General features: G+C 38.2%; 1 protein-coding gene across 8 annotated transcripts in view; it reads right to left on the bottom strand.

Moving 5' to 3' along the window:
* The window catches only part of Ppp1r12b (protein phosphatase 1 regulatory subunit 12B), a 216,694-nt gene that overhangs the window by 134,283 nt on the left and 60,723 nt on the right, over positions 1 to 21,688 (bottom strand). For 4 of the 8 annotated variants that reach the window (XR_012439038.1, XR_012439040.1, XM_074048625.1 and 1 more), the window contains exons 6-13: positions 20,920 to 20,994; positions 19,217 to 19,296; positions 18,400 to 18,539; positions 11,183 to 11,295; positions 8,036 to 8,239; positions 6,758 to 6,840; positions 5,377 to 5,502; positions 2,729 to 2,911 (exon numbers count right to left, since the gene is read on the bottom strand). Coding sequence is in view for 5 of the 8 variants with exons in the window: in XM_074048625.1 (XP_073904726.1) it covers positions 2,729 to 2,911; positions 5,377 to 5,502; positions 6,758 to 6,840; positions 8,036 to 8,239; positions 11,183 to 11,295; positions 18,400 to 18,539; positions 19,217 to 19,296; positions 20,920 to 20,994 (1,004 nt within the window). In the remaining 3 variants the exon portion in view is untranslated. Of the gene's footprint in view, positions 1 to 2,728; positions 2,912 to 4,812; positions 4,854 to 5,376; positions 5,503 to 6,757; positions 6,841 to 8,035; positions 8,240 to 11,182; positions 11,296 to 18,399; positions 18,540 to 19,216; positions 19,297 to 20,919; positions 20,995 to 21,688 lie in introns of those variants that run through there. The other 4 variants (XR_012439039.1, XM_074048627.1, XM_074048628.1 and 1 more) reach the window with 3 other exon arrangements.

Here is a 21,688-nt window from a genome sequence, read left to right on the forward strand (position 1 = left end):
CCTCTGAGTAGCTGAGAGGACAGGTGTACACCACTGTCCCCAGCCATTGATTGAAATAGAGTCTCACGAATATTTTGGCAGGGCTGACCTCAAATTGCAATCCTTGTGATTTCTGCCTCCCAAGTAGTTAGAATCACAAACTTGAGCCACTGCACCTGGCTCAAAACAGAATATTTTTGAAGATGAAAGTAGTATCTAAAAAATAAAAGCCACTTCTCCAGAAGCAATAAGTAACTCAGAATAAGGTGAAATTGTACATTCATTTTCTAATTAAAAAAAAATTGAAGGTAAACAATTTCTTAGACTTACTAGTCTATAGGAAGGCATGGTAGTGTGTGTCTATAGTCTCAGCAACTCAAGAGGCTGAGACAGGAGGCTCACTTCAGCCCAGCTTAGAGAACATAAAGAGACCATCTCAAAAAACAAAAAAAACAACAACAAAAAACAAAACAACCTTAGGTAAGGCTCTATATTTATCAAAACCTTACCTGAAGGTTTTTTTTTTTAGGTTAATAACATGTTTTGGTCTCTCTGTAATTTCTTAAGTGCTGAAATGCCGGTGATTTTATTTTGTTAAATTGTACAATAGGATTTTTACTATTCTTTTGAAATATGGTATCATTTTACAAGTAGATTGGTAGGAGCAGAATAGGAAAAGCCCTGCAGCAGGGATCAGAAGCTGAACAAGGGAGTGAAGTAAATTATGGGCTTTGGAACAACTTGGGACTAAGTTTAAGCCAATTTAACTGATCTCTTCTTCATCTAAAAATAGGGCTAACATAATATGCAGGGTTCTTGTGATGATTAAATAAAATACAGTATATGCAGAACACCTAAAATAGTGCCCAGAATAAAATATAAACTCAGTAGAAACAAAATAGTGACAAATTTAGGTTCAAACCCTCCCTCAGTTCCTAAAAGCTATGTGATCTTGGGCAGAAGATTAATATTTTGGTCTGTTTCCTCATCTATAAAACAAGAGTAATACTTCATATACTCAGGAGCTCTCTATGAAACTATAAATAAGCAGCCTAACCCATATCCATTGTCTCTTTCTTCCTTACACACAGAGCCCCTCTAATATTGAGGGCAACAATTGTACCTATTAAAAATTCACATTTCCTAAGGTCTCCTAGAAGCTGGAGGTAATCTAATAAGACACAAGCAAAAAAAATCAATGTTTCTCTCCATGCCTATTTCCTGCTTTCCTCCTGCTTTCTGCCTAGAATGCAGCCATGATGGCTAGAGCACCAGTGATTATTTTGACCATGAGGCAATCCCTGGAAATAGAAGCTGTAATGTAAAGATTATAGAAGGGAAAGATGGAAACCAACCTGGATCCTTTAACAACTTTGGAGCTACTATGCTAGCTCTATTTCTGGGCTTTCTTACATGCAAGAAAAGCTATAAACCTTTACCTTATTTAAGGTGCTATTAAGTGAATTTATTGTTATGTGTGAGTAAACCAAACCCCAGTGTAATTTTTATATAGTTCTGAATCCAATGCTTGTCACAAAACAGGGTTCAACAAGTGACAGCTGTATTTGTTTTTCCCTAGTTTTAGTTCTGTGAATTCCACCCCCCCGCAGTGCTAGGGATGGTACTCAGGGCCTTGCGTGTGCTAGGTAAGTGCTTTACCACTAAGCTAACCCCCCAGCCTTCTGTGTTTTGGTTTCTTCATCTAAGGTGATAATATTTACCATGTCTCAAAAAAAAAAAAAAGAAAAAAAAATATTTACCATGTCTGTAAAGCTAAATTATTATGGGGACTTAATAAATTTCAACATAACCATACAGTACTAGTATTCATTATCTGTCATAAGCCTTCCCCGCCTTATAAGTAACTGATTATGAGGACCTAATAATGTCTACATAATTATGTAGTCATGTTAATAGTAATACGTCATAAACCTGTCCTTCCTGGCCAAATTAATGATCACTACTTGTTTAGGAAAAGAATCTAGTAAACTGACAAACATCACTATAACTGGTGTTTTTGCAACAATATTCTCATCATTAACATTTTTCTTTTTTGGTGTCAAATGTAGAGAAAGACCTACAAAAGCCATACCCCAAAAGCAAAAAGGTCTCAACCACATGAAAAGAGTTAAAAACGACAGTTAAAAGTGCAGCTAAAGCTCGGCTGCAGTTTCATAATAACTCAGCCCATGCAATCCTTCAGATGAACCAGAAACCAAGAAGATGTTTTCCCCAGAACCCAGTTTAGACACACACAAATCTCTTCCTTCCCACAGTGTCCCTGTTGGCTGGAGTTCTCAGAAGGCTGTAGGAGCTTTTGGAATATGATCAGCTTTCCTTCTCTTTTGAGACTGTATGCCATCTTCCAAGATGACTAGATACACAAGATTCCTACTCATAACTATTACAGAGTTAATATAAGTCAAATATAGGAATATTTTAACACTTAATTTATCAAAGCAGAACTGATCCTTACATTGTAATCACAACTGGTAAGGTTTTGCAAAATGATGAAAGCAGTTGTGCTAAATTGACTCCTGAATCCCAAGTACAAGGATATATACATCCTGTTATTCAACAGCAGCTGTCGACTGGCTAGTAAAAGTCAAAACAATTAAACTGCAGATATTTTCACAGGAAATCAAACTTGCTTCTACAGTGACAAAGTCTCTTTAGTTCAAATTTTGTATGTGTTTCCAAAAGCATTAACTTTGATGAATGCAACTCAAATGGCTCAAAGAAGCCTTACCTGCCATGTTGTACAGATGCAGTAGTGTTTGCACTGATGGGTGCAGGGCAAGAAGAGGCAGGTTGCCACTGGCTGCCCCGAGAGGTAGATGAACCAATGGTAATGGGTGAGGTAGCAGGAGATGAATTGCGATTGGCTGAAATGTAGGGACTTGTGGGGTCACTACTTCTACCAAATGAAGCACTGCAAAACATCACAGAGTCACTTTCTTCAGGACATGCTGCTCACCACCATTTCCCAGCACCACCTTCCCACCCAGATTGTGCACTTAAAAAGAATGTAGACCAAAGAGAGAATATGGCAACTGGGAAGTGGAGTGGTCAACTCTAGCTGGAGCTGGGCCCTGGCAGCAAGCAGGCAATCATTCAAAAGAGTGAAGCAATCATCACTCTTTGAAGGATGGTATTTTGGTCAATCATCCAAAAGAGTAAAGAATGTGAAGGAGGATATTTAACAAAAGGAAGCAGGAAAGTAGACTATATCTCAACAGTAGAAGGTAAGAAAGGGAAATAATAGGAAATAGCATAATTCTATTGAAACAAATCCCCAACAAACCCAATGCAAAAAATCATGCAACCTCAAATGTCTACCTGATATGGAAGTAGCACTGCAAAAGCCAGAAATTGAAGAGGTTTTAGAGACTTAAGATTAAAAAGTAGAGAAGGGTAAAATGTGAAAAAATGACTTTGAGAACTGTAGATATATAGCTTAAAACAAAAATGCCTCTGAGAGGATTTAAAGTTTTAGTCTAGAAAGTAATACTGCATGAAGAATAAAAGGCAACCTGGTCTCAATTGAAGATAAAAACTATCTCAACTGCAGCAAAAAAATTATTTGGGTTAGAATTTTTAAAAATACTTCCTGACTGTAATAGTAATGAGACATTGAGGGGCTAATCATAAAAGGTTATGAAACTTTCTCAGGAGAAGAGGCACTTTATTGGGCCATATGAAATTGATTCTTGCCTACAGACAAGAGATAACATAGAAAATGGAAAGAATCACAAGGTTTGGCACAGCCAGGGAATCACAAATTCCTACTTGTACTTTCTTTTTAATATAGTGATGGCATATAAGATAGGATTTTTTATAAAAACCAAAAAATGCTTTTAGGGTTATAGAAGATGAGCTTTGGAAATCCAAAATATGAAGCAAGCTGTAGATCTTTTCTCAAAAAGTGCTTACACAATTAAGCACACTACCTACCCAAACAGAGTAGCCCTTCCCTCCCCTATTCATCAAAACTTTGGCAAACTACATCTGTCAAATCAAATGCCATTCAAGCTACTTGTTGATGACTTGATCACGAACATCAACAACCTCACTACAAAATAACTCCATGCCTAGAAACTAAATGTCAGCTTTTTCTCTTTCCTAGATCTATAATGTATCTAGGTAAACCAAGGCCTCTGCCTTTAAGACAAATAGATGACAGCCTTGTGAAGGCCAAAAACTCTGGTTTGCAAGATAAAGAGTCAGTGAGATCATTAAGCTGTACTTGTAGACTAGAGATATGGCTCAAGCTGTAGAGCACCTGCCTTATAAGCACAAAGCCCTGAGTTCAAACCCCAGTACTTCCTACCCCCACAAAAAAGCTATATTTGCATACTTTCAAAGTTGAGCCCTTTTTTTATAGAATGTATCTGCAGAACTGAAGACAACTAAAAGATAACAATGGCCATTTCTTTTATAGCTATAGTTTTATAGTTATGTGTGACATAAACTATTTGACAAGAATCTTTTTGTCACGTAGAAATACGTTTTGATCCCAAACAGCTAATCTGCTCATATAGTCTATGGGCAAAACTTATTTCTAAGGTAGCCACCCAGTCATTTAGAAAATCTAATGATAAAGGCATGAAGAGGCAGCAGGAGGGGTTAAGTGGAAGTGAAGAAAGAATTCAAAGTAAGCAATGAAAAACAGATTCTTCCACATCAGCAGCAAAGTTCAAATTAAAACATTAATTAACTGTATCTGTAGCTTAATGGTCTGGCAAAGGTGCTTTGCTTGCTGGCTAGCTCGTGGCAAAGAAAATAATTGCAGAAAAGGGAATATAGATGAGAAAAAAAAGGAGACCCATGTACCTTCTCTGCACCAAACTTGCGAGTTTCACATCTTGATGGATCTGAGGCCATTAAAGTCATAAAAAAAAACAAAAAACTCAAGTCCCTAAATTAACAGGCTTCAATATGAAATGTCTTTAATGCAATAGAAAACTGTCCCCATTTCCCACCCCTCACCACCCTATAGTGTCCCTCCCTTCCTCCCCATAAAAAATAACTTGAGAACTACTCTAGTTTTAAAAAAAAAGAAAGCAAACTACTGGACAACAGTGTTTTAAATTCAGTTTTGCCCTGAGATTACTAGAAGTCACTTCTGTTTAAGATTTTAAAAGGACTGAGAGAACTGAGTATAAAGCCATGTCTGTGGTAAGAATTTGGAATTAGCATATTTAATTCAGTCACTAAGAGAACAAATTAATTTTAATTTTAAATCAGTCAAGATGTTCAGCCCAAGATATCTAAAAGCAATTCATTTGTTGATTCTTTTTTGTGGTACTAATTGGAATAAAAAGGCATGCAGTTATTACCCATATTCCAATAGCCAGAGTGAAGGAAAATCATCTCCCACCCTTTTGCACTTGGTACCTTTTCAAGTAGGTTGATACATAGGTGGAAGGAGCAATTTTCTGTGGGGTTTCATTTCCCTTTGCTTCATCCCTCCACAGTTGCCGGGTGTAGGAGCCACTTCTCACTAGATTAACAGCTGATTCTCTGTAGAGGCATAAAAGAAAACCAACAAACACTGATTCCTTCCACCAGTGTTGCCCCTGATATAACATAAACAGAGAAAAGCCAATAGGAAACTGTAATATGGCTAAAGAAATGGAGATACCTTTTAAGTGTTTCTGTTTTATATACCTGTTTTCTATGTAACTTCAAAGCCGACTCATTTGAACAGGTACCAAATTCTGCATATCAAAAAACCACCACCCTTTTGTAAGAGGAATCACTTTTTTTTTTTTTCAGCATTGGGGTTTGAACTCATGGCCTCAAGCTTGCTAGGCACGCACTAGTACATCTTGAGTCACTCCTTCAACCCTGAGGAGTAACTTTTATTCCTTGTTTAAAAAGCACCCTATAATTAGTCCCCTTAGTAAGGGGACTATAAATTAAGCAAAGAAAGGATTGGTGGGCAAGGTGAGGAAGTGTGTCACCATGAAAAAAGGTTACTGCAGAAGAGGAAAAGAAAGGAGAGCTTGCTGGGAGTCTTTTTAGCATTATAAATGAATGAGAAAACATCTAGAAAAGGGGTGTACTGGGATTTTGGATCCACAACTGATAACCTGGGGTCTTTGTTAGAAAGGCTGTGGGTCTCCATGCTTCCTTCACAAGGTTCTCTAGAGCTTTCATGTGTACTTCAATCACCTAGGAAATTCTGTTACAATGCAGATTCTGACTCAGCAATCCTAGCTTGCAGCCTGAGTTTTTGCAGTTCTAACATTCTGCTAGTGAGATCAATATCACTGGTTGGAGGACTGCAACTTCAGAAGAAAGGCTCTAGATTAAGCTCTATCCTGACATGAAGCAATACTTCGGAATTTGTGTATTTACTTTAACTGATGAGGAAAGCTTTAAATTTTATCTGCGCACAAATTAGAAGTTGACTGATTCAAGTAAATCAGTGGTGTTGGTGTTTACTATGTGGTAGCAGTGTGCTAGGCAAAGGAGCCCTTGAGAAACCAGATAGACACAGGCTCTACCTATATAGAACTGCTGGGGGACAAAAACTAACCTACACTTGGAAGGGTCATGGAAGATGTCCTACAGACAGTAATACAAAGTAGGAGTTAAAGAGTTTGAGGGATAAAGGAATAAGGGCTGGGAGTTATTCTAAGCAGAGGGAACAAACAATTCACAATGTGCTAAGGACACCTATGGAAAAGGCAGAGGCGTAATGGCCAAGAGGTCAGATCACGATGCCCAGAAGAGCTAAAGGAAATCACCTTTTAGCCTGTATTATGATTACCTGTTCTCCTTTTCTTCAATGCCATTTGTGCTGCTGAGCCTCCGGGGTGCTAGTGAACTAAAATAGCTTTTGTTTTCTCTTTCCTGTAAAATAGAAAAAAGTAAAGCACAAGAAACATACAATACTGGCATAGCACGAAACATTTTTGATTAAAAAAAAAGCAGGACTTAATATACCTATATAATGTCTTACCTGGATTCAACACTAATTCCATTATGAATGGTATTTAAAAGCTTATTCCTAACTTTCCTCCACTAAAACCCATACATAGGGAAATAATCCTTAAGAGAAAAGTCAGGATGATCCAAAAAAGAAGGCAGTAGTACAGATTACACAAAGCAGCAGCACTGCCAAGAGAGAGGAGGAGACTTTGAAAAGCCAGAGTGAACTCTACTCTAATGTTCTTGATGAAATAAGCCTGATTTAGTCTCCAGATTATCTTTTCCTTGAAATGCAGCTTCCTTAGGAACACGCACAACAAATGTGCTACACAGTTAATCCAATTACTATGCCTCACCCCTTCAAGTTGTCTCCAGAAATGCAAGAGAGCAAGAAGACTGCGATTACAAGAAAGACTTGACCCCGGAGAAGAACACTAGGTGAGCCCTATAAAATCCTGAACCAGATTTATCTTTGATGGATACATAGATGAACTGCTCATGAAGTTAGCCTGATCATACTTCTACAAATAAAAAAATAACAAGTTTAAATTTTTCTTCCAAGGTTGGGCATGTACACCTATAGTGTTAGCACTTGGGGGAACTGAAGCAGAAAGATTTTGAGTTTGAGGCTCACATGGGATATATATCAAGTTATAGGCCTGCCTGTCTCCAAAAACTTTTTTTAATCAAAAAATTTTTTGATTAAATTTTGTTTTCTGAAAGTTAATGTGCCTGAACTGCATGAGGATTCAAAGTCGAACTAAGAAACTTTACTTCTAAGCATCAAACACATGGTTCTGGTATTGGTTCAAAAGAACCATTTGGGTCATAGCCAATTTTCTCTGAATCATTGTTTTACTCAAGGTAAGATGGTAAGGAAAAATGAACATAAGGTAAGCCAAAAAGAAAAGCTGTATTTAAACACCCCCCCAACCACCATTTTTTTGGCCAAGCAAATAGCTACCTAGTTGAATTATCAATGTATCTGTCTCCCTTTAAAGACTTTGTACATACACAATCAACTTAGGGACTAGAAATTATTTTCACTTGTTCTCAAGACCAAATTTTCACAGAAGAAAACTGCCTTGAAATTCCCTCCATACCCATCAAACCTCACCTTATCTTTGCTGTCCAGCAGGGCAGAGATCCGAGGGCTTGACGAGGAACGGTAGATGGAAGAACCTCGGTCCCTCAGAGCTTCCCTAGAATTGGCGACTTCACTCAGCATGTTGTGGCTGCCAGTTTTTCTGAGTCCCAATCTCCATGAAGAAGGAGATTCATCTTTGGTCTCTTCCGGCTTGTTAAAAAGGCTGGAAGAGTACTATAAGGGAGAAAACAAGGAAGGAAAAAGGAAGTTTTAGAAAGAAGTAGAGGGCTGGAGTTGTGGCTCAAGTGGTAGAGTGCCTGTCTACCAAATGCGAGACCCTGAGCTCAAACCCCAGCGTTATAAAAAAAGGAAAGAAAAACACTCATCAAAACCATGAACTCTGGGTGCTGATTCATTCGTTTTCAGCCTGATCTCCGTTTCCACACTTTAAGAAGTTCGTGAGGCAGCATAGGGCAGAACCAGAAGAACAAATACATGGCAGGCTTTCGGCCAAGGTGCCCTCACAGGGCAGATTCCAATCATCTGTCAAGGCTCTCTTTCTCCCTAAAATAGAACAGACTCATTCTCAGCACAGAGCTCCTACCTGACAGACTTGTTCTCCTGCGACCAGTGCTGACCTGGAGCACCAGGATGTTGTGCTCTAGTGATACATCTTCTCTTGACTGGCAGGGCACCTGAAAATAAGATACTCTGCTTCTCTAGGTCTCAACATCCTCATCTGCAAAGTGGTGATAATGAGTTTACTTCCTCCTATCATATGTGGAATCTAAAAAAACAGGATGAGCTCATGTGTAAGTATGTTTGAAGGTACTGTATGTGATAAGCTGATTTAAATTAACACTAATAAAAATATTACAGGCCACTGTACACAAATTCTAATGGCTAACTTCGGAAAGATAATTTGTTTGATGTTGAGCAGGGATACCAAGAGTTTTAGATTTCACTAACCACAAATTTAAGAAAAGAAAATTTTAGAGGTCAAAGAGTTGCCATCTTTCTTATTTGCTTAGACAGAACATCTTTCAAAAAGATGAACAACTCACCATCACCTTTTTTTTATTTTAAAAAAAGTAAGAAAGCACTTTTTTCTTCTTTTATTCATATGTGCATACAATCTTTGGGTCATTTCTCTCCCCTTCCTTCCGCCCCCTCCCTTACCTACCCTGCCCCCTCCCTCTCCCCTTCTACCCCCTCACTACCAGGCAGAAACTATTTTGCCCTTATCTCTAATTTTGTTGAAGAGAGAGTATAGGCAATAATAGGAAGGACCAAGGGTTTTTGCTAGTTGAGATAAGGATAGCTATACAGGGAGTTGACTCACATTGCAAGAACACACGTTTACTATCAGAAAAGAAAGCTTCAGTAGCTCAGAGGCACAGTGTTTCCTTAACATGTGCAAGACCCTGGGTTCTATTCCCAGTACCTCAAAAAAAAAAAAAAAACCCTTTATGAAAAGTTTACATTGTCTTTAGTTACAAGCCAGGAAACACAGACTATCTTATCCCCAAGGATAATTATCCCAAGGGTATAACTGGTCTTTGTGACACCAGCCAACGGCTCCCTTCCTAGGGTTTGGGGACATCTGCAAAAAGGTTTATGTCTTTCTCCCCAAACCAGGAAATCTTTACTGGCTAGTATAGTGAAAAGTTAATAAAAATATTAAATCATTCATCTCCAAGTCAAACTAAGATTTTCTCTTGTCATCAATCATATGAGTGTGTACATTTCTGTACTCCTTTCTTTTTACAAGCTACCCTAACTCTAAGAGGAATCTTTTTCTCTTTCCCAATATTATTTTAGCAAAATGGAATAAATACATGTGTGTGTTTGTATTTTTTTTTAAGTTAGAATTTTTCTTTTTAAAAAAGGTAGGAAGTCAAGCCATATGCCTGTAATCCATCCCAGTACTGAGGAGGCTAAGGCAGGAGGACTGTGAGTTCAAGGCCAGCCTCAGCTAAAAAAACAAAAAAAATGTAGCAAGCATAGTCATACCCAGAAGCAGTGCTGTATATGAGGTACAACTAAATGACTGGATAATGAATGAGAACTGCACTCTTATTGAAGCCTGGTTAATGTTTCAAGAAATAAATATGTAACTAGGACTTGTTCCCTCAGTTCCACAGGGGCACTGTAAGCCCATCTTTCCAATTCATGAGTACCTACGAAGATAAATAAGTTACTATCTCTAAAACCTCAGAACTCTGTCAATAGACCATTCCAAAGAATCAGATGAATTGTTTTTTTAAATTGTTGTGCTGGGGGTACATTGTGATATTTACAAAAATTCTTACAATATATCAAATATACTTAAATTCACCCCCTCCATCATTCTCCCTTATCTCCCCTCCCCCATTCCTGGAATAGTTTCAACAGGTCTCATTTCCATTTAAATACATGTATACACAGTATTTGTACCGCATCCACCCTCCTACACCCTTTCCCCACATCCTCCTACCTCCCACTAATACCCCCCCACACAAGCAGGACCTGTTCTGCCCTCCTGTTCTCCAATTTTGTAATAGGAAAAAAAAATGACATTTTTGTCTAAGATAGCTATACAGGGAGTCTCCTTGTGACATAGATATTATAACCCTAATTGGTTCAACTCCTCTATTTCTCTCTTTCTAACTTAGTCCCCTTCTTAAGGTGATTTCAACAGGTTTAAAAATTTTACATTCATTCTTGTACAGGAAGCGCATCAACCATATTCACCTTCTTAACTTCCTTCTTTTACCTTCCCTCTCTTGTATGTGACCTCCCTTTAGCATGACCTATTTTTCATAATATTGCTGTATTTGTTAAATGAGGTCAACAGGGTAAGGTTCTACTCTGACTAGAGGTCTCTCTCTCTACTGTTAAAACATAGCAACAAGGCGGCCTTCTTAAAGCCAGGAAAAGAGCCCTTATGTAGAACTGAATTAGCTAATACATTGATCTGGTACTTTCCAGCCTCCAGAACTATAAGAAGTAGGTTTCTATTGCTTATGTCACATAAACTGGTATTTTGTAAAGGAGCACTTTACCACTTGAGCCTCCCCCAGTCCTGAGGATGTATCTTTTAATTGTTTTGCAAGAATTTATCTTTAAGGGCTTTCTAAATATGTGCTATTAGAGTAGGGTGAAATATAATATGCAAGTAAATTCCAAAGTACTCACTCTCCTGGCAGAAGAGGCAGAGAATATATTCTGAGTTGGTGCTGGTATCTGTTCCATGACACTACTTTTGCTTTCAGATTTGGAATGGTTGACAGTGGCTTCTGGCGTTTTATCTGTTAGTTAAGAGAAGCAACAAGTGCACATATGAAAATCTTATCTTTTGTCCACATGTCCTATTCTGCTAACAGAAAAGGTTGGCTCCTTATCAAAACAGATCATTAGGGCCCTGGAATGTCTGGATTCAATCTAAGATGAACTCTCTCTAGCAACTGTGGGAAGAAAAAGCCAACTCAATGGCATTTTAAGGGTAGGCGCCAACTCCATTTCCCAGATGAAAACTGTCTCTACATTATTAGTTATATATAAAATTCACTAGCAACTACTTATGAAGAATCTACTTTGTGTTATGGGGTAGGCTGGACAGGAAAAATGAAACAGAAAAAGTTTAAGGTAGACCTTGCTTTCCAGGTAATTACAATTGAGAGAAAGAGATAAGATACATTATAATAATAACACAAGATCATATCTAATCCAGTATTAAACTGGTTGATTCAGATAAACACGTGCTATAGGATTTCAAAGAAGAGGCAGATCCTACAAGAGAAGAAATAAAGACTGAGTACTACCATAGTCAGTGTTCTCCAGAAAAACACCCGTGAAGAAAGCTGTAAGACAGTACCAACTGGCAGATGGAAGAGGAAGAAAGGGCATGAGTAATGCCTTAGAAATCAAAATACACACATCTGTTTGTCAATGAAGTATCTGTCCTAATTTAAGTAATGAGTATTCTTGGGGTTCCAATAGGACATAAAGGTAAAAAGGATTACAGAGGATGCAAGTTAAGCTGCAGAATTTTAGTAACTGGACTCACATAACACAAATAGGAGTTGCTCACTGCAGTAGGGTCATCAATCAGAAAGCTTGTTTGTCTTACTTAATGCCATGTACCAAATAACTACCAGTGCCTACACTTAGCAGGTATGGCTCTGGAAACAGAGCCCCTAACCTGCCCATGAATTATGTGATAATTTTAAGCCATACCCTGCATGATACTTATTGTATTCAGACCCCTATTTTCTTGTCAATGGATAAGTGAGACCCTCAGATATTTTAATTCTTTTTGCCCCCTTTTGGTTTTTTGAGAGAGGGTCTCATTATGGAAGATCCTTCTGCCTCAGACTGCCAGGTGTTGGGATTTGGGGATTACAGGTATGAGCTACCACACCTGGTTCAGAGATTTGAATTCTTTCCTTATGAGAATTGTTACAGAGATAATATTTTTAAATTGCCTAGCTCAACCAGGCATGGGGGTGCATCCCAGCTGTTCAGGAGGTGAAGAAAGAAGGACCATGGTTCTAGGCCAGTCCAGGCAAAAGTTAGTGAGACCCTATCTCAAAAACAAGCCAGGCACAGTGGTACATACATGTAATACAAGCTACTCAGGAGGCAGAGGTAGAAGGACTGTATCTTAAGGACAGCCTGAGCAAAGCATAAGACCCTATCTGAAAACAAACTAAAAAGCAAAAGGGCTACGGGGCATGGCTCAAGTGGTAGAGTGCTTGCACAAGACCCTGAGTTTAATCCCCAACACCACAAAAGAAAAAAAAAGTTGCATAGCTCATTGGCCACAGTAAGTCCCTTGTGTCATTAATGCCATTATTTCTGTAGTTTTTATGAATACTCAAGGTATTTCTTTCTTTTCAATGTGATGCTGGGGAATGAACCCAGGGTCTTGTGCATGGCCCCGTACTTGGTACCCTGTACTCAGTGATATCAAGCATTGTACCACTGAGCTATATCCCAGGCTTTTAAGGAATTCTTTAAGAACTGAGTATTTCCAGCCTCAAGAAATCCAGTTTACTAGCAAAATGTGATAGATTCCTATGAGTCCCAATGAGTCCACATCGTTATGCAGTGCCTGCTCATATCAACTTTGGGCTTAGCTAGGTGACTTGTTATGGCCACTAGAACATTAGCAATGTGATATAAGCAAAGGCTTGGAAAGTATTTCTACACTGAGCCTTGCCCTCTCTGACTGCTTTTGGAAGTTGCCACATGAAGAACTAAGAAATAATGTGCTTGATGATGGGAGACACACGGCCCACTTACCCTATACAACCTGGCCAGCCACCAGGCGATAGGTGAGTAATACCATCCAGGACCAGCCACTCCCCCAGCTGATGTACTAACTGAAGGCACAACATGAGTGAACCCAGCATTATTGCGAGGAGGAGACCCAAGCTAGCTGATCCCTTCCCAAATCACCATTCATACAGCAGGGTGCGCATGAAGAGGTAATGTTTTAAGTTCCTAAGTTTGGGGATGGCTTATTATGCAACAATGGATAACTGATACACAAGATTTAGGTCAAATAAATAAAAGTGGAAAAGAGAAATTCTAATCAAAATGCTTATATTCTCTTCAAAATATAATGAATACTTTTTTTTACATTTTTATTAAGTGTCCCATACAGGTGGCTTTCATTGTGACATTTACATATGTGCTTATAATGTATCGTGGTTAGATATTCACCCCCTCCATCATTCTCCCTTCCCCTTCTTAAAACAATTTCAACAGGTTTCATTGCTCTATTTTCATTCAAGTATAAAGCACATCAATCATATTCACCCTCCTTCACCCCGTTCATCCTTCCTGCCATGTTTTGAAGTGTGTATTAATTGTTCAAAGGGTTTCACTGCAGTACTTTGCACATGTATATACTGTACTTTAATCAGATTAACCCCCTTACTACTCTTTTTTCTATTCCAACTATGCCCCATCATTCAGCAGCTTTCAGTGCATTTTGTTATTCCATCTTCATACACAGATGCAATATATTTCAGTATTACTATCATTTTCTTGTCCTCTCCTATCTCCCTCTAGTCCCCTCAAACAGTCCCACTATTACAGTCATGTTTTATATATGTGTGTATAAAACACCTACATGTTTAAATATGCATGTATATGTATATATATGTTATATATACACACATATATATGATCATGTATGTATGTATGTATATGTTTATCTTTTAGGTATAGATTCCACATGAGGGAAAACATGTGCCCTCTTTGTCCTTCTGAATCTGGCTTACTTTGCTTAATATGATGATCTCTAGTTCCATCCATTTACCTGCAAACAACATAATTTCATTCTTCTGCATGCCTGAATAACACTCCACTGTGTATATATACCACATTTTCTTAATCCATTCATCAATTGTAGGGCATCTGAGCTGTTTCCACAATTTGGCTATTGTGAATAAACATGGGTATGCATGTGTCTCTATTGTATCCTAACTTAAATTCTTTCAGATACATGCCCAGGAATGGCATTGCTGAATCATATGGTAGTTCTATACAACATTCGTATGCAAAACACATGAAAACTATCATTTTATAAGGTTATATCTGTGGATCTTTAAAAATGGAACAAATTCATTCAATAAATACTTGCTTGGTACATACATACGTAATAGCGACATTTGGAAAGGTTTAAGTACAATCCACTTTCTTGTACTCTTCCAACATATTTACCAAGCACCTACCAGATAGAAGGCCCTGTGCTAGGCACAAGGACAGAAAGATGAAGAGACACATAATACATTCAAGTGCTTCCAAAGCTTGCCAGTGGGGGAAGAGCATAAGGGATGAGGGAAAAAAATAATTCAAACACTAAGCAGCAGGAAAAAAGTAATATTAAAGAAGCTAACATAAATAGCTAAAAATCAGAAGGAAGAAAACCATGTAGGAAAACTCTAAGAGAAGTTGATTTGAGCTGGGCTTTGGGGCATGAGTAAAATTTCAGTTGGCAGAGTACTGCAGAAATGAGTAGAGAAGCCTGCTGGAACCATCTGGCTTCTGCCCTTACCAGGCTACTGAAACCACTCTCTAGGATTACCAGCAACTTCCTAATTGTAATATCATCCTTGGGCTCTCCCTACACACTACTGCCCTGGCTTCTCTGAGGCAGAAATATACATCCTGGATTTGTTCACTTTTAGATGACACCTTCTTTGCCCTTCATTGATTCTGCCTCACTTCCTAAAAGCAGTATTCCCCTGAGATTCTTTCTCATACCTCTTTTCTCTACATTCTTTGGGGATGCTATCCTTTTCCACAGTTTTACCTCTTATTCTTACACAGATACTTTCCACTGGTCTGCTATTACTCTGAGGAGTTCTGATCTCTGTTCAGGATCTTAAGCATGCCATGTGCTAGCTATAAAACTCAAATCACCTAATCTGCTACAATGTTCATTTCCCATTCTAAAATGTGAATGGGTGATAATGATACATACCTCAAAGTATGGCTATGAGGATTAAAGTAAAATGTTTAAGTTGTTACATAGTAAAAAGTACTGTTTTCTTGTAAGTCCCTGACTCAGACATAATCTTTTACCAATGAATGCTATTGACTACATTTATCTTTCTCACATGACATGTATTTTAGCAGGTGTATGCCTTTTTACTCCCTTACTAGATAAATTCAACAGAGGCATCTAATGAATATGAGTGCCTGTCATGTTCCAGGAATTGTGCTGAGACCTAAGAGTATGATAATAAACCCAGTGTTCCTAGCAATAGTGAGTGCTAGAAGAGAAATCAGTACACAGAGCTAAAGGAACAAAAGAGGGGATAAATAAGCATGGAGTGGGAGAAGAGGGAAGGGGTATATTATGGTTTAGATATGAAGTGTTCCCCAAAAGTCTCATGTGTTGACAGCTTCTTCCCTAGCTGAAGGATACAAACACTGAGAGATGATTGGATCATGAGGGCTCTGATTTCATCAATGGATTAATCCATAGATGGATTCATAATTTAGCAGCATTATTTGGAGCTGGGACCTGGTAGGAGGAAAAGGTTGCTGGAGATGTGACTTTGAAGGGTATCTCGTCCCTGGCCCCCTCCTGTCTCTCTCTCTTTCTCTCTCCACTTCCCAGATTTCATGAGATGAGCACCTCTGCTCCACTACACCCACTTGCTACCATGATATTCTGCCTCACCACAGGCCCAGAAACATAGAGCCAGTTCTTTGGGCTGAAATCTCTGAACTGTAAACCAAAATACATCTTACTTCCTTTAAACTGTTTCTCTCAGGTATTTGATAAGTGATGCAAACTCAGGATCCATTCTTTTCAGCTTCTTGTATAAGAAAAAACCTAAAGAAATACTTTAAGCTGCTCTATCCTATAGTTTTTAACAGAGCTCTCTCAAAAAGCATTTGATACCTGAAATGAATTCTAAGGCAAAAAGAACATCCAGGGGCAGGACAGCTCAGGCCATAGTTGAGGAACTCAAGCAATCCAGTTTGGCTACAATAACTTCTTACCTGTATACAGCAATGGAAAAGTCAGCTGGAGAGAGATTATGAAAGGCCTTGAAGGCCAAGGCAATAGAGGTTGGGACTTACTCTGCAGAAAAAAAGAGAATGAGGAAGGTGGTCATAGAAAGTTTCTGAATGGAAGTATACCTTGATCATAAGATGCTGGTCGGTATTTTAGTCCAATAGCAGTGAGGAAGTAGACTGCAGGGAATGAGACCTGAGGCAGGGGTACAAATCATGAAGCAATGACAGTAGTTCAGGCCGTTCTGTCCCATTTTTTTTAGTTCCCTGATAGCTAACAAAGTGATGTGGCATAGAGCAAGGCCAAATATTAATACTAGATAATACTTTAAGGTCAGAATATGGGAATACTTAATAAATAATACAAATAACAAAAAAATGAATATTCATACTTTATAAATGCAACACTAGCATTTCCAGAGCAAGCACCTGGTTAATAAGAGAAATTCAAGGCTGGCAGAGTGGCTCAAGCAGTAGAGCGCCAGCCCCGAGTTCAAAACTAAAAAAAGAAAGGGAGAGAGAGCGAGAAATTCAAATCTCAACAAATATAAGATCAACTCCTATATTCCAAACTTAGCTGATGCTTGCCTTCTCTATACAACTGACTTGGTGACATTCAATGGGCCTCCGATTGAGACATGAAGAAGGTCAGTATTCTCCCATGATTAAGAGAAAAAAATGTCAGCAAAGCTACACCATCAGAAATCATTAGAAACTGGGACCCAGACAACAGAGTGAATAAAATGTCTTCATTAGAGATAGGCCAGCTATAGCAGAGTTCAGAGGAAAACACAAAATCCATTACAACTTCCTCTGGTCTTCTAACTGGAAACATTTCCTCTTCTTATGGACTCAAATCTGAAGGGCTAATGTGCCCATGGATGCAGGGCAAGTGTGCTATGAAATCTTAGCTTATCATTACTTTCCAGTTAGGTATAAAAGCTATTCTGTTGCAGATAAACCTCTATTCAGTGAGATCCAGGACTCTTCTCAGAGTCTGCATGTCTGTAAATGAGAGTGCATGCTTGTGGTCTGGCCCCACTCTGCATCTCACTCTCACTGTTAGAGCCTGTGTCGTGTCACACAATAAACTTAGGAAGCTCCATATGATGCACAGTTGGTCCTCTATGTCTGCAGGTCCCAGAGCCATAGAGTCAACCAACTGTGGGTTGAAAATATTTGGAAAAGCCTGTGTTTGTGCTGAACATGTACACACTTTTCCCTTGTCATTATTCCCTAAGCAACATAGTATAACAACAATTTACACAGCATTTATATTGCCTTAGGTATTATAAGTAACCTAGAGATGACTTCAAGTCTACAGGAGGGTGTGAAGGTTATATGTAAATACTGTGTCATTTTATAAGGGACTTGAACATCTAAGGATTTTGGTATCTATTTGGGAGGGGGCCCAAACCAATCTCCCACTGATACTGAAAGACAACTGTTTATGTTACTAATAAGAGTCATAAAGATGAATGTAATTTTGTTCCTTCCTTGATCTCATACTCAAGAACTGAAGGAGCTTTACATAATGAGAAAAAAAAAAGATTTTAAGATTCTGTTTAGGGAAGCAGACTAACCTGAGGACTAAGTGCAAATTTTCCCCAGTTAAAACCATATGACTAAAAGTGTCTCCAGAAGATCTCTGCCTCTCAGCATACTAACTTTTTAGAATCTGGTCTCTATGCCATCTACCTACCAATCCAAGGTCAGCTCACAGCTTAGTCAAGTTGTCAATAGCAATTTGATCTCTTATCCTTGAAATTTTAATTTCAAGCTTGTTTTGGAGCCCTTTGGAGCTAGCTGTGGCTAGCTCTCTGACAAGCAGTGAGAATGGAGGATCTTTGCTGTGAACGTCTTTGTATTACCTGCCTCCTTCTCAGTTTCTGACTCAGAAGCTTCATCTTCACCTTCCTCTTCCTCTGAACTGGAGCTGCTGGATTCTTTGTTTTCTTCCTCCATTTCCTGGGACTTCGGTATCTCTTCCTCATAAAGCATCTTCTCTTTGCTGAATTAATGATACAATTTGAAAGTAATTCAAAAGGGAGATATCTTTTAAGTTCACTGATAACTGAGTGTTCTAAAGGGAATAAACCTATAAATCTATATGTTGAACTAATACCAGAAACACATTCAACTCCTTTTTTGTAACTGTGTATTCCTCTGAAACCTTGTTTTTTTGCAGACTAAAGTTTAGTATTAACTTAGAATATGACTCAAAGAGACTTGGCTTGTTTACCATACAGAAAAAAAGGGAGCCATGAATAGTGATGATGATGAGGCAGATAATATTCAAAAACATCATTTAACAAAGATTTAGTGACTACTTATTATATGTCAGGAACTATGCTAGGCACAGTGGTAAACAAAAAAGAGAATGGTTCCTAAGCTCATGGTACTTACAGTATAGTAAGGGGAGCCAGTGAGACCAAGAACCCTCAAGCAAAGAGAAAAGAAATGCTGCATGCACACAGTCTCAATTATAAATTTAAAGCACATTCATCTATTCTCTTGGTATCCCCCCCCCCACATCAATGTAATCTCCTTGCCCTACAAACTTTCCCACATGTTTGAAGATCACTTGGCTGAAGTCAAACATGGAGTTTTTTTCCAATATAAATTCTCATGGTAAGTATGTCGCCATACACAGCCAAGCTCATCCCAATCCTCAAGCCTATGTCTTACTTTTTGAAGAATCCACCCTGTAACTTGCTGTTCAGGTCTGACTCAATGAGTTTATTCCGTGTTTCCTTTTCACTTCGAAGCTGGAAGTTAAGAAAATAGAGAGAAAAAGGAAAAAGCTGACGATTTGTGAAAAATCAGCAGTACTGAGAAGAACCAAAATGGCACTGTCATTCTGAAAAAGCACCAAAAGGAGAGAGGGGAACCTGAGGAAATGAGAATCCAATATCAGTTGACTCCCCTAGGAAGAAAGTGACAATGGAAAACCCTTATCCAAGATAGAAAAGAAAGAGCTTTAAGAAAACTGGTCCCTTCAAATATCCACAGCCAGTCTTGCAAAAAACTCCTAACTTCTGAAGGACAAAAGGCCAGTGGAAACTTGGAAAGAATTCTTTACGATCCATACACTGAGATAAGTTGGCAGTAGTTATAAGGAAACTACAAGTACCAAATAAGAAATAAGCCTTTAGAGAAAATAGTCTGATATTTGATAGACGTATGTGCTAGACAAAAAGAACTTATATCCCTAGAACCTAAAGTTATGCAGGGTACAAAAATATGTACCAATTCCATTAGTGGAGAAAGTTTATTTGGTGAAGATGTTATGTCTAAAACCTAAACCATACTAGGTTTTACAAATACATAAAAACCTAATAACCTAATAATGCTGCATTTGGAAAGTCCTAATATTTAATGATCCTGACTGGTCAAGAAAGAAGACAAAATGAATTATATTTATCCGAGCTTTGAGTATGCAATTTTCCCATTGAGCCCTGAGTAACAAGAATCTGCTTTACCAGTCAGGTATGACGCTGAGCATACTTGACTGATATATATGTACTGATTTGTCCCATCACTGAATTATATAGTTCTCTGATTCAGAATTGCTTTATTTCCTACACTTGTCCTAAATTTAAGTTCAACATACCTGTGCCACAAGCAATTGAAAAACAAAGGAAAGCCATTGATTTTTTTTTCTGTCTTACCCTGTTGTTATTGATATCCTTGCCCAAATTAATCTTCCTATGGGTAGAAAATGTGACTTATTCACTCTTCATGTGTCTACTGGGGGGTGGTTTTCCATCTGTAGCTTATACATAGTATCAAGGTAGGTTCTCCTGTACAATACTAAACAGAATGGTACATGCAACCAAACAATAAAAGATTTAAAATAAGAAAGAGAGTTTAGTGGACTGAATTCTGGATGTTTCAAGAATCTGGAATAAGCATGACTCACTGACCAACTACTGCCCAAAAACAAGTAACAGTTTTAGTATTGTGTGGTTGTTAAGAAACAACTACATTCCCTTCTGTAATCAATGTACTTTAAATGAAAACATCCTTTTAGTCAGGAAGGGGAAAAAAGCCATGAGATAGCCTCTATCTGGTACTCCTTATTTGGAAAAAATGATGTTTTTTGTATGTTCATTTTCTAGAAGTCAAGGATAATAATTCAGATTTTGCTGTAGTTTTAACTTTTAAATGACTGAACGCTATCTTATGATGAACAAACATTGACAACAATGATTTCTGGAATACTTTCTTCTAACAGACTGTTGATAGTTTCTGATGGGAACAAATAATCTCTGGGATGCAGATATGTCCAGTTCAACTCTCAGCAGACCTAGCTAAAGCAAGTGATTGAGATAACTAGTGTGGGCTACAAACTTTTAGGAAAGCCTTAAAAGCATCCACCAGACACTCACCACATTCTGCTTCTTCTGGAGCATTTCCAAATGCTCCACAAGACCCTCATCAGCCACATCAAATGGTGTCTGGCCCTAGCAGAAAAAAGGGGTACCATGACCAAAAGAAAACAGAAGTGATAATCACATGACTTTGTTTTATCAATAACTACTCAACAGTCACCTTCTGCCTCTGATCCAATAATATAGGCTGAATACCCATACATACTGAAGCATCTGGAGGATAGAACCGAAGTCTAAACACAAAATTCACATATGTTTCATATAAACCCTATAGACATAACCTAATGATTATTTCACACAATTTAAAAAATAACTTTGTGCTTTCATGGTGTGTAATTTTCCACCTGAGGCATCATGTCAGTGCTCAAAAAGTTTTAGATTTTAAAACATTTCGGATTTCAGATTTTCAGATTAAGGATGTTCAACCTAGAGCTGCTTCCCTGATCAATCTACTCTACATTATGAAGTCTTCATCTATAACAGAGGAAATATTACAAGAAACAGGAAATCCTATAAATACAGAGTTTTGTATTGTGTAAAGCAGTCGTGAAGAAATCAAACCATTTCTAATTACTGCCTCCAGGTAAATAGTCAAGAGAAATCCTACTTATACCTATTCTAAAATGGTCTTAAAAACCTTAGAGGGACATTAGGACGTATGTGTACTGAAGATTAGGCAAAGGGAATCATCTCTCTTTAAGTAAAAGGAAGGCAGATAGAGAGGTTAGCTTTTTTAGGAAACATCAGCACAATTAAGGACCATGAC

The sequence above is a fragment of the Castor canadensis genome, chromosome 11, assembly GCF_047511655.1.
Source record: "Castor canadensis chromosome 11, mCasCan1.hap1v2, whole genome shotgun sequence".
NCBI lineage: Eukaryota > Metazoa > Chordata > Mammalia > Rodentia > Castoridae > Castor > Castor canadensis.